This window comes from Excalfactoria chinensis, chromosome 1 (genome assembly GCF_039878825.1).
Source record: "Excalfactoria chinensis isolate bCotChi1 chromosome 1, bCotChi1.hap2, whole genome shotgun sequence".
In the NCBI taxonomy this organism is placed as follows: Eukaryota; Metazoa; Chordata; class Aves; order Galliformes; family Phasianidae; genus Excalfactoria; species Excalfactoria chinensis.
Window position 1 is genome coordinate 43,115,281 of NC_092825.1, and position 13,198 is coordinate 43,128,478.

Here is a 13,198-nt window from a genome sequence, read left to right on the forward strand (position 1 = left end):
CCAGTTCTCAGAGAAAGCACATCCATTCACAAAGAAGCCACTGTACCCGACACTTCTTAATACTGATGGCCACATCACAGATCTGCTGAAGTTTGGTAACGAGGAAGGGCAGGGTTATGATTCCAGATAACCGACCGGTTCATGAATTTATGTTTGTTATGATAATGCCTTTGCCTACGAATAAACTCCATTGCATTCATAGTGTTTTATTTTAAGAAGTGCCAAGTCCACTTTTGTATTTACTACTGTGAAAGTTTCCGTTTCTATCTGCTGATGGTTCGCATATTTGTACAGCCATTTGGAAAGAAAACCCAGCTGCATGGAATCTCAAAGCCCTATTTTCTTAATTCTTAGTGCTTAGATACTGATATTTTTAATCCCATTACCTCAGCAGGAAAATTTCTACTGTAAGGACAGTGAGCATAGAAAAGATGAAACACTGCGCTTGTGCTGGGTCTTTGCTTGCCCACTGAGATGGTCACATCCCATAAGGAATTTATGGAATGATATAAAAAAGTAGATTGAATTTACACTGTGCTCCTCTGACAGGGAGTTGAGCTCCTTGAAGGCATGCAAAAGCGTGTGGCCGGAGGGCTATTTTGTGTGCTACCAACCAGGTGTCAATGGGAACTTCTGATTCCTTTGTGTCTGCACAAGGAGGGGTTTGCCAGGCAGATGGATATGCTGGGAGCAGGCACTAAGATGAGCAGCACCTGGAGGAGTTAGGAGAGAAAGATGCTGATGGTAGCACCAGACACTCACCTTGTGTCAGAGCCACAGTGAGCGAGACTTAGACATTAAGTGTAAAAACGTCTCTCAAGTCAGCCCAAAGACTGGACTTTTTGGAAGCTGCAGGGAAGATGGGGGTGTGCATGTTGGCAGCAAGGACAGCCTCTGTTTAATATCTGAGCACATGGGCTTTTTAAAAGGAGTTTCATCCGCCTGCATAGCTGTAATCTACGAATGGCTGGGAACCAATCATGAAATGTACAGTGACCACCATGTTCTCCTTTGAGAGAACATTAATGTGCTCAAGCTTGCTGAATGCAGGTTTTTTTGGGGTGTGTGGAAGAGATGGAGGGCTGACCTCCATGGGGCAGGAGAAGGGAGGCTCGGGGGATTTTGCCCTGTGTCTGGCACAGGACCTGCTACTGTCCCAAAACAGTCTCCTCCCTCCAGGTTACAGAGCCTCAGCAGAGGGGTTTAAGGAGCAGAAAGAGACAGGGGCAGGCCTGAAGGCTTAGTTTATTTGGTTCAGCACATACTTCTAATTTTAGCCACTACAAACATAATGGGACTTTTCCTTTATTCCTCTATGCAGCCATGGGGCAGAAAGGGCAGGGGAGCTTAAAAGACTTATTCATGCAAGCAGAGCAGGAGCACTAAGTCCACTATTTGCACTCTGAAAATGTTATTTCATTCACATTACTGCAACGCGGAGTAAAAAGGGTGCAGGCCAGGTGTCTCCTCCATGGCTCTATGGTGCAAGCAGAGGCCAGCAACCTCTTTATTTTCCATTCTGCAAAACAGAAAGCTCACCTATGCAAAGAAGGGCTAAATGGGTATGGTAAGCCACTGGAGCATAACAAAATTTATGCACGTCCTCTTTTCAGAGTCAGCTAAAAAAAAATCTCCATCATCTCTTTGCATGTACTATTTCAAGCAGAATGATTTCCCAGCTAGTAGGGCAAAAATAGTTCAGGTTTGAGACATTGTTGGCCTTCTGAACAATTCCTGCCTCCCTTCTCCTGCTTGTGCCAGGCAAATTTGTTTTGCTGACCTTCAGCACAGTTTATGCTGAACATTTAGAGGTGTTATGGTCAGGCTTCCAGGCTGTAGCTTGGCAAAACCTTGGTATAAACACAGAAGAAAAGGCAAGCATCTTTGCAAGTTGCATGCCTGAGTTGGTTTAACTGTATGAATATATCTTTCTCCTACTGGTAAGTGCCAACCTGAAACGAACCATTATTTTAAGTTTGTGATGAATTAAAAGTCAGTGCCAAAATAGAAAATAGTCCTGTAGCGACAGGAGAGCTGCATGATAGGATGCTGCCTTTGCTCAGGGGGCTCCAGCAGCCAGAAGAGAGATAGAGACCTTGCTCAAGGGACCTGCCTGGCAGACCCTGTTGTTCCCCCACACTCCATGCCTGGGATCACCCAGAAAATGCTGTGGAGGCTGTGACAGCCATTCGTCTTCTCGGGCAGGTGTGTCCTGGCCAGGGCTCTGCTCAGCAGGCTCAGTGCCAGCAGTGGGGGATTTCTACCTTCTGTGCTCCCATCCAATTGCAGCACCCTTTTTCCTCCATCTCCATCTCACCCACACTGCACTATTAACACCTTGCTAGTCCTACAGGATGGAGATCCCCAAGTACTTTTCCTTTTCTCACCCTTCCCTGCCTGGAACAGGTTTATTTGCCAGCTCTGCCAGAGACAAGGTCTAACTTGTACCATTGGAACACATATTTAAATAGACAGTTTTTTAGCTACTACTTTTCCTAGCCAAGGATTTTTTCACTAAGTGCCAAAATGCCTGAAAAGAGGTCAGAGGTCAGAGGAGACTCACAAGGCCACTACCAGCATCTCTGAGCTGCTGGGTGCTTCAGCAGCAGCAGCGGGACAAGGTGTGGGGCAGATTTGCAGAGGCCTGGTTTCATCTGGCTCATTTTGCAACCACTGTTCCCAAGAATCTGGGCAAAAATAAAGAATCTGGTTGAAAGCTGCAGTCTTCCTTCTTGTCCCTTATGGGTTATCCAAGGGTGCTGAGACCAGAACACGTTTCTCCTGCTGCATTAATTGCTTTGAACGTATGCTAAAAATGTTAATACGTTATTCAAGAGACTGGAATTTCTCCTTCAGGTGTGATGCCTTTAGGCCATTTGTGTTTCACACACAGTCACAGGTAAAGGCTTGTTACTTTGGCAGAAACATGCACTTAAAGAAATGTTATTCTTATTATTATGGTAAATAAGAGAGCTCAGCAGTCATTCAACTTTAGCATCTCCTTATTTTTCTTGAAAAGTTTTGCCCTGGAGTCAGCACTAGAGTGAGCCTGGGACAAGAGGGACCTCTGTCCTCCAAGTCCACCTTGGGGCACCCCAGGGCTTGTTTGGAGGCTCAGCTCTGTGGTGCAACTATTTCATCCCTGCTGCAGATTCTAGGTTAAAACATTCCTGTGTTGGCTCATCTTCAGCTTGCAGGTTTGGAAAGCTAGAGGGCTGAGCTCCTCTCCTGAAGGATGCCCACAGATGGGAGCTGGAGTTCAGCAGTATGACTTGAACCAACATCAGGTTTCACCTGGGTTTCTCATGACACACGATCTTTAGACAGTATGAAGAAGTGAAGGTAGTAAACAGGCATTCCCAGGTAGCTGTGCTCAGTGTGTAGGCGCCAAGTTTCTTGTTGGCTCTTGGCAGGGTCTTTATTGCATGCCCACAGGCAGCATCTCACAGGACAAGGTCTCTTCCAGGGTGTCAGAGCAGGAGGAGATGAGTCTGTGTGGCTTTGCTCAGGGAAAGGATCTGGAGGGATCCCTGAGCAACACTGCGTGTACCGAGCATCTCCAAACCACACCACGTGCCAGAGGGCTCATGAATGTGACTGAGAGGTGAGCCCCGCTCCCACCATCCCTGCAGCACCTCTTGGGAACATGTCCACACTCTGACCCCTAAACGTGTGGACTCAGCTGCTGGTCCGGGCCTCCCCAGCAAGCAGAGCGTGTTGTTCCGCCTGTCTGCTTGCAGCGCTCGCCCTCCTGCTCCTCTGTCGTCATTGCAAACTGCAGTTCTGACCTTTTTGTCCTTGGTGAGCCATTCATTTAAAATACAAATGCTGTCCTCAAACAGCAGTCATTAATATGAGGCAGCAAATTCTTTCCTTTGTTCTTTATTGTTGATTTCCCCCATTGGGAAGCTGGTGGCAGGAGAACTGCATAGCTGCAGGAGCGGCTTGCTAATTGCATACTTTCGAATACTAATTTGTATGGGTTTGTTTGGTTACAAAGGGAAACAGAAACAAGCCAGGGGGTGATAAAAAAATGTCAAGGTTATAAACCCCGCAGAAGCTGGAATTTTTATGAATTCTTTAAATGCAAATTGCAGGCCAGTGGCTGCACATCCCCTACCCCCCGTGGAGCATGTGTAGAACCGTGCTGCTCACCCTGCGGGCAACCAGCACCCTGACCACGGCAGGGCTGACCAGTGCCAGCCAGCCTATGGCCCTACTGTGCTGTGTTTGGCTCCATGAGCAATCAGGGCCTGGGGTACCAGCCCCTTCTGGGTAGTCAAAGTGCATTTGGAGCAGTTGTCTTTTTAGTCCACTTTTATGTTTTTTCTCCATACTTGGTGTCTTTCTGTAGGTTCTTCCTTATCACTGACTGATGCTTGCTGCTTTTCCTCTCTTTTTAAAAGCAGTGTTTCTGTGCAAGCAATCATCTCGGTCCATTATGGCGTTATCATTACGGAAGGGAAATTTAGGCTAGATGTGAGGAGGAAATTGTGTGCTCACAAGGTGGTAAGGCATCAGCAGAGGCTGCCCAGAGAACTGTGTGTGCCCCATCCCTGGAGATGCTCAAGGCCAGGCTGGATGGGGCTGTGGGCAGCCTGAGCTGGTGGGTGGCAGCCCTGCCCACAGCAGAGGGTGGGAACCAGATGATGTTTAAGGTACCTTCAAACAAAGCAATTCCATCATTCTATGATTCTGTGGTCACCACCTCCTGCCCTGCCACTGTTATGGTGGTGCCACAGTGGAGAGCAGCCCCAGCAGCAGGAGTTCAGGCAGTCGTTGTGTCCCTCTGGAGCAGTCTGACAATCAGTGAGAGCTGCACATACCTCTCTCCCTGGGCAGGACGATGATGAAAGCCCAGGTTCCAGCAGGGCTACCCAGCACTGCCACTGCTGTGTGAGTGTCATGGACAGGTGGCTCAGAGGACCTGCTCTTGTGGCCCTGTGTGAAGGACATGCCTGTTTCAATGGGTACAGAGACACCAGAGGGCTCCAAGGCTGGGAATGTGAGGGAGGTGAAGTCAAGGGAAAATCGTACAACGGTGCTATTTTGTGGCTGTTTGAGCTGCAAAGTCAGCTCTCTGTGTTTGTGCACTCATTTGTTGTCACATATCATGATATGGAGTCAGAACGGATTTCACTGTGTACCCCACACATTGTAAGCAGATTTTTTTCCCAGTACTTACCACAACAGGCCTCTGCTGGTACTTCCCCAATACTTAACACACGGCTGCACCACAGCACCAAAGGAAGAAAAGCAGGCAGAGTCACCAGCTCTCAAAACCAGCGTGTATTGTCTTACACTGATGAGAAAAGGTCACAGTTGCTGGCAGAGCTGCATGGTTTGAGCAGGTTTGCAGTGGAAAGCACTGCAGGAACGTGCAGCAACACAAACAGTGCCTAGTTATAATGCCCATAGATGCTGCATTTTCTGGGAACCAATACCTGAGCTTTGTTCCTCAGCTTACCGTGGGCAGCTCGCTGGATCCCTTGATAGGAATCTATGTTGTTTGGGTTATGTGATGCCTAAGATAATCGACCAGCTCATTTCCTTAACTGGAAGTAAAGGATGGCTCATTATTATTAAAATCGTGTTTATTCAGGTAGCAAGAATGGGATGGGAGGTCAGCGCTTGTCAGCGTGCCAATCACCAGGATAAAATGGCACAGACACAGCAAGGCCCCACAGCACCCCTGGGCTTCCATGGGAGGCCCCTGGCTGGCAGGGCTGGTGCTGGGGCTGTGCTCCAGCGTGTGCTGAGCTGCTGGCTGCCACTGCAAGGAAATAACGGGGCAGAAACTGCAGAACAGAGCACCAAGTTATCCGGGTTGTGGATTTGAGCCTCTGACCATCCAGCTGGCAGAGGCAGGGTGGCTCTGAAGGATGTCAGCAGCCTCAGATAAATGCCAGGATAGCCTTGTGAACAGGAACCCCGATGGTATTTTCTCTTATACTGCAGCTATTTTAGTTCTGTTTATTTCCTCTCTGTTTTGGATGTTTTATAGAGAGAAAAAAAAAGAAGAATTCTCATGGCTGTAGAAGAGAACTGCGTGCTGGAAGCAGGGAGAGGAGAGTGGCAGCTGGTTGCTCCTCTGCTGCTGGGCAGGATGGCACGTGTGTGCTGGACTTCTTCCAATCCACAGCAGGTTTAGACAACAGGTGTGCCATGGCCTTGGTGCATCTCCTCATGTGCTGGCTGTTCCGGGGTTTCCAAGGGTTTAAGCTTGCTTACTGTTTGAACACAGAATGAGCAGTGGGTCCTGCTCTCCGGCCTGTGTATGGCATGCTTGGGGGTGGAAAGGCAGACTGCAGCTCAGGGCAATTCTCAGTTATTCAGTCTTCCTCTGTTCAAGAGCTGGGAGTTTTCCAGCACGCTACAGCCTGGCTGGGATGCAGCCATTTGTGGAGAGCAACGCCCGGCTGCTGCTGGGGCCATACCGGCATGTAACAATACCTGTCTGGCTCACGAATGCCAGACAAAGCTGTCATAAATCTCTAAGCCCAGCGGTAAAATTAATGGGAATTGCAGGGAGCAGGACCTTGTCAGCTTCATAATGGGGCTGTGGGCGGAAAAACATCTCACGCTTCCCTCCAGGCATTAGGCAACCGAGCAACTGATGCTCTGTGGCCATTATCCAATTATGAGGGCTTTTTGCTCAGAAGCATTCGGTAGTTATTGCTTTTAATGTGTCAAAGTTAAAGAGTCACCAGCACAGAATGAGGCTGAGGGAACAGACCTGGCCAACAGAACTGGGTGTGGTGGTGGTGGGCTCAGCCTTGTCTTGCTTGGTGTCCATCTCATCTCTATCGGCCAGGCTGGGCATCCTGTTTATGGCCAAGCAGGACTGGCAGTGTCACCCTCCTGCTGGCAGGGAGCAGCCCCATGAGCCAGTGGGAAAGCCCCCCAGAAAGGGGGAGCGTAGCACTGAGTTGTGGGCAGTCACCTCCATGTCACAGCGAGTGGTATTTATGCTGCGCTTCTGGGTTTTTGCCAGTCACCCACCATGACCAGGAAAATACTGTCATCCTCTCAGCTGCATGTAATGGCTTCCTTGACTTCCGCAGGTGTTACTCGGAAAGGCCCAGATAAAGGTTATAATTGTGACCACGTGGAGGCTATACAAACACCCAAGGTCCAAACACAAGTTGCACCTGATGTGAATGAAGGAGAGCCAGCTCCTAGAGCAGCAGAGACAGGGAACAGTTGTGTTTCTGTAACTGTACATCATAAGGTTATAATGTCAAACATCTACTGAACCAGGCAGGGAAGACGTATAAATTGGGCATAAGAAATACAGTGATGAAAGATCCTGTCCTCAGAAGTCATTGTCAGCCTTATGGATGCTTGTTTCTAATCTCTCTCCTTTGTTCCAGCATCCCAGCATGCGTCTCAAGCCTGGGGCTGGACTGGATTTTACACCTGCTGCAAGGAGTGCACATCTATGCCCACAGTGCATCAGTCCAGGAAAACGCTGCTCATATTTTAAGAAGCGATTTCATTCTTCTCACCAATTTTCAAACAAAACCACTGGCCTTTTCCCAGCTGTTTTCCAGATAAGTTAAAATACAGGTCTTGTGCTCAGTGAGTGCATATGAAGTCTGTGCACAGCACTGAAAGAACAGAGCAAAGAACCACAGGAAGAAATGCTGGCAGTGTAAGCAGCCTACCCAGGCTGGGGAGCTCAGAGACGTGAGCAGAGAAAGCACATCTGGGAAACGCAGCAGTGAGGTGTTCTGGGGGTACGCATAACACGTGCTGCACCCACACCTTTACCCCCAGACAGACCTCAGCAGCTTGGGGAGTTTCTTCTAGGTCTGTATACTTCTCAGAATGTGCTCAGGCATGAGGATGCCCTAAACTACATGCCTTGGGCATGGCAAAGTGCATCACTGGGGCTTCGGCCTCTCACCCACGCTAACACTTTCAAAAAGCCAGCAAGTTTTCCACATCCAGTGTATTTCCCAGCCTGTGAGCTTGCTGAGGCCTCACTGCCCTCCCTTGCAGCAAAAAACAGAGGCACTCATAATGTTTCCATGATGAATTTGAGGGGAAAAAAGTGGTGATCCCTGGGCAGGGTCATGCTTTGGAAACACCGTCATCGAAAAGTCAACACATGAGCCCAGAAGGATGAGGGACAGCTGACCTCCTCCCGCTGTAGCAGATGCAGTGCTCCTCTGGATGCTGGGGCAGCAGCCACCAGCCATTTTTGAGATATTTATTTTCTACGCTGTGGATCCTGAAGTCAATACAATGACTAAAAATAAAGGTTTAAGAAAACAACAACAACAGCAGCACTGCAGCTATTTGTTCCAGAGCTGTTGTGTTTACCCATACCAGCCCGACTTTCCATTTCTGCAGCCTGGTAGTACCAGATGTCCAGGCACGTTCAGCAGTATGGTCACTTCCCAAAAGACTCAGCCTGTCGGCACATCTATATTAAACACGCCTGGAATTTTCCACCAAGGCCAGAGGAGCACATTGCTCTGCAGTGAGTGATGACTGGCCCCATGTATGTGTTACCAGCCCAGCCTGGAGCCTGTGTAACCCTGGCAGTGGCAGGAGGGGACACTGGTTCTGCAGCCTGACAGGACTTGGGCTGGGAGGTAATGAGGAGGTAAGAGCTGAGGGGATCTCATCTTCTCCAAGCCCTAAGGCCCCTCCAGGCACCAAGCTTCAGGCTGGTGAAAACCGATGGTCAAATCTGAGTGACCAATCCTGCTTTGTTTCACAGGCATCAGTGATGGCAGATTGTTTAATTTATGCCTGGCCCTAACAACCCTCATGATAAAGGATTTCAGAGGAAGGGGCTGAAAACCTGTAAACATGCGTTGGTAAGGCCAGATACTCTCCTTCTCAGCTCTCCCTGCTCCAGGAAGCTACCAGCTCTGCCTGCATCAGCAGCTCTTCATCACTTACAATCAAGGTGGGAGCAAGGAAGTTGTGATGTCAGACTGCATACTAAACTTCACACTGCGGGCACAGCAGCTGTGACTGCAGCCTGGCTCAACCAGCTTCAGAGTCCACATCCACAAGCCAAGGTCTGCAGCAGCCCCATCTCTGAAGAAGCCTTTGCCTTCTCACTTGGCTTTTCTGATGCCTGATTTCACTTTGTGGTGCTCTTGTACGTACATCTGCTGCCACAATGTTCACTTTCCACAGCTTTTATTTTCCTTTACAGTTTTCATGTAGGCAGTGAGCCTGATTTCAGCTGTCCCTGACTTGCTGTTTATCTGTTACCGCTCTGCAGCTCAGCCACCAGGTTTGTACGGATGCAGGGATCTGGCCAGCTTCAAGAGGAGCAACTCCCCTTTGTTTGAGAAGAGCCCCCCAAACAAATGGAGCTGGATTTCTGTGAGCCATCCCTGTGGCCTGGCCTATTCTCGTATGGTGAATACTACCTCCCCACAGCAGCTTCTCCTCACCCTTAGCATGCCTTTCAGAGCAGGCATGAAGACCACATTGCTGCAATGTTGAGATCATAATATATTTATTACATACATGAGATATAAAAACAAATTACCAAAATAGTATCCTTTTTTTTTTTTTGGAGTCCACAGGACCTTGAAAGAAAAATACATATGTGAAGCATATTGGTAGACTTGTGGTTCTTATGATGTTGCATGTTTGCCTTCTCTTTCCTCTCATACTCAAGAGCAAACTATACTACGCAATGTGCTTCAAAGACGCTTTACAGAAAAGATACACTTTAGTGCTGAAAACTGCAGTAAACTGTGCTATATTCCATATGGGTGTTAATGTGGAAGTGTAGTGGCCATATATATATTGCAAACAATATCACAGAAGAAAACAAATCGAGCGTTCAGTTTTAAATACTAACATAAAAATATAATAAACTCCAGGCCCATCGTGAATCACTGGGTGGGGATATGTGAATGGCAGTCCTTTCCATTCTTCAGATCCACTCCTCCTGTGGGCAGTTTCCTACGCTGGCAATTGCATTTTCATTCCAAAGTCTCTTCTTTTTGTACTGACTGCCAAGTCCTGCCCACAGAGCCCAAGCGCTGGTCTGAAGCTGGGACTTCAGTGCAAATGCTTTCTATCCCTCAGACTGCACCCCGGGATGCTTTGAGTAGCCGTGCCGGGCTCGCCCTTCCCTTTATGCCGTGCGTCTTCAGGAGTGCTTCTGTTTCAGGAAGGTTTTCCATGTGCCACCTTCAACCTCTTCTTTCCCAAACACAATCTGGCCTTCCACACCGTGAAGTGGCAGGTAGTAAAGTGCTTTATACAATGAAATATTTACAGGAGGCTGGCTTCGTATTTTAACACTTCAAGGACAAAAGCTCAGAGACACTGCACCCTGCAGAGCCAGCTCTTCTCTGCAGAGGTGGCAGAGAACCGGCATCCACCACATGTGCATGAGGGCAGAGGAACTCACATCACCCAACAGGTCCACCCTCAAGAGCATAGGCAGGGAGCTGAGCCCCCAAACCGCCCACAGCACAGTAAGGTGAAGAGCAACAGCACCCAGCTCTCAGCCACACGCTCCTGCTGCTCTGCAGCATCTTCTGGGAGCCCCTGGAAGTGACCCCAGATGCATCCCACTGGCACTGGCAGCGGCTCATCACCTCTCACCTGGGGCCAAACCAAGGGCCGCCCTTCCTTCTCTTCCCCTCAATGCAACTAAACCTGGGCTCAGGGAGTGCCTTGCAAGGAAGCTACAGGCGAGTGAATGGACATTGGCCAGGAAGGGTTAAATTAGACAGCGCCTACCAATCGTAATGCCTCGCTACACGCTTTGGCGCTCTTTTCTTATGTTCCAGTTTTCATCCTCGAGGCCTTCTCTCTGTGAAGGCTCTTGCATTCTGTGCATGAAGAAATGCCCCGGGGTGGCTGCATGTATCTAGTTGCAGTTTCTTTTTAAAATCTCCAGAACCTTTCTCCCAAGGGCCGACTTCCACTGGTGGACAAAGCTTTTCATGTTGACGATGAGCCTGCCCGTCCGGACATCCTCATGGCCTGCCACCAGGTACTCCAAGCCTGCAAACCAGCAAAGCGGTCAGGGTCTGCATAGTGCTGTGCTTGGAGGAAGGGCTATTAACATGACCTGAGTGCAATTTATGTTGTAGTGCTTTGGAACGTGTATAAAGGGGAAAAATATGAGGGTACCAGGCATAATACTAACAGGATTATTACAGAAGCAATTGAGATTTTGGATCAGGGTGCCTGAACTGCCTTTGACATGCAGAAGCCAAGGCTCAAGCAGAGATCAGCACAGTGGGAGGGCAGTTGCTCTGGGGCTGCCTGTGTTCATCCCTGGGGACACAAAGGCCACACAGTCCTGTGGGCTCCAGTTTCTCCCTTGCTGTGCTAGAAGGATGGGCACCTGGAGGGGCTCAGAGCCCTCCTCACCTGTGGCACTGGGGTGGAAAGTTGCTCCTGACTTTGGGGCATAACTTACGGGGATCCCAGAGCCATGCAGGGACTCCCAGCCCCTCCACTGAGCACAGCAGGGACTCTGCTCATGTATTCTTGGGTTTTTGTTTTCCTGCTCAGAATAAAGGGAGGTGGTGGCAAGGGGACAGTGTCCCCTAGTTAAAGGTTAAGTGTGTTTTTCTTTAATTCAATACAATTTGTTATCTGCTTCATCTGAGCTTCTGGGCACACAGATCCTCTCTTCTGCCAAGTAAACACAGGAAATTTGCAATGACAGGAGCAGCCTTTGCAAGGCCTTCATTTTGGCTGTGTCAATCCTGCTGCTGTAAACATCACTTTTTAAGGGCTCCTAAATCTCTCTCTCTTAAGAGAAAAATGTGGCCCACACTCTCAGAGGGAAAACTATTATTGCTTCAGCCGCTGATTCTCCTTCTAGAGGAACATTCATCCTTCCAGATTTTCAGTCTGACTTTACAGAACTGAAAAGATAAAACAAAACTCACAAGCCAGACTGGGGGCTGTGAGTTTTGTCTGCGCCGCTAACAAGGATTGCTCCTCTTGTGCATGTGTGAGGGACAGCGCTGAGGTTAGGAAGGGCTACTGCTTCCTGCAGATGGCCAAGACATCAAGTCTCCCTCTGAGCTCCCCAAAGGCCACCCTGCTCCTTCATGGGAGCCTCGGCACATTTATCATCTGGAAGCAGCCTATGGAGGTCTGATAAATGTGTAGAGGTTCTATTTTTTGCCAGATCTTTTAAGAGCTTACCCTCCATTTGGTGTCACTTCAGCACCGTGAAACAGAGTAAAAATATGTTTTGCTTTCTTCTGCTTTTATCGTTCAACTCCTTTATGTTTTTAGGAGATGTGATTTCCATTACAGCTATATGTCAAGAAATTACTTTATGTCAGCTTGGCTTTCTAGCCTGCTCTTGGTGGTTTATTCATCTGGAGGTCATAAGCTCTTACCCTGAGAGAGGGCTAACTTTGCTCTTATGGTATTGCCAGCTATCCAGAAATGAATATTTGGGATTGTTTTTTTTTTCCCCTTTGAAGTGATTCGTTCTTTAAGGTGCACTCAATTGATGTTTTCAAGTTTCCTCCCAGGACCAAGAGATTCCAAAAGCTGCACAGATGCTTTTGAATATGAAAGCTGAAATGAATTTATACTGATGGGATTCCAACAACTACACCTCTGCTGCTCTGCTGACATCCAAGTGGCTGTGACCTTAATTAATGGGCTATGTGTTCGCTGCTCTCTTCTCCAGGGAAGCTCCCCTGAAGCTGATGGTGTCACAGGGCTGCGAGTCAGGTGTGGGGCTGCCCTGTGCAATTGGTATCTGACAGGTTCTGTGACTTTCCTCCAGGTTTGTGTTAAGGCAGCCCTATCTGGGCTTTGTTGAGTGCATTTGCTTTGCATAGGGAAAATTAAAGCAGCAGTATCTATTTCATTAAAGATTTATGGTGTTTCACCACTATCCAAGGTCACGCTGTGCTCAGACAGGGAAGTCCTGCCCAGTGCTGCTGATCCATCTGACCCTTGCACCTGAAAAGACCTCCTGACTGCAGATGTACAATCAGGGCAGATTGCCTTCAAAGCCAAATACAGTCGCTTTGGACATGAAAGAAGACTGCAAATACCTCATAAATGAATAACTGCATGACCCAGCCTAGTAGACAGTCCTTCCCCTCTGAAGAAACCTCCCAAAGATGCACATGTAGAATAAGTCTCAGCACAAGTCAGTGCTTCCATCAGTGATTTCCAGGTGAAGTATGCACTTTACAGAAAGAAAATCTTTTATCCAAAT

At 48.4% G+C, this 13,198-nt stretch overlaps 1 protein-coding gene across 3 annotated transcripts in view; it reads right to left on the reverse strand.

The window, feature by feature from the left end:
* Window positions 1–9,472: 9,472 nt before the first annotated feature.
* NTN4 (netrin 4) overlaps window positions 9,473–13,198 on the reverse strand; it is a 35,401-nt gene continuing 31,675 nt past the window's right edge. For all 3 annotated transcript variants that reach the window (XM_072336176.1, XM_072336169.1, XM_072336183.1), the window contains exon 10: window positions 9,473–10,998. In XM_072336176.1, coding sequence (XP_072192277.1) covers window positions 10,862–10,998 — 137 coding nt within the window. In that variant the 3' untranslated portion in view covers window positions 9,473–10,861. The remainder of the gene's footprint in view (window positions 10,999–13,198) is intronic.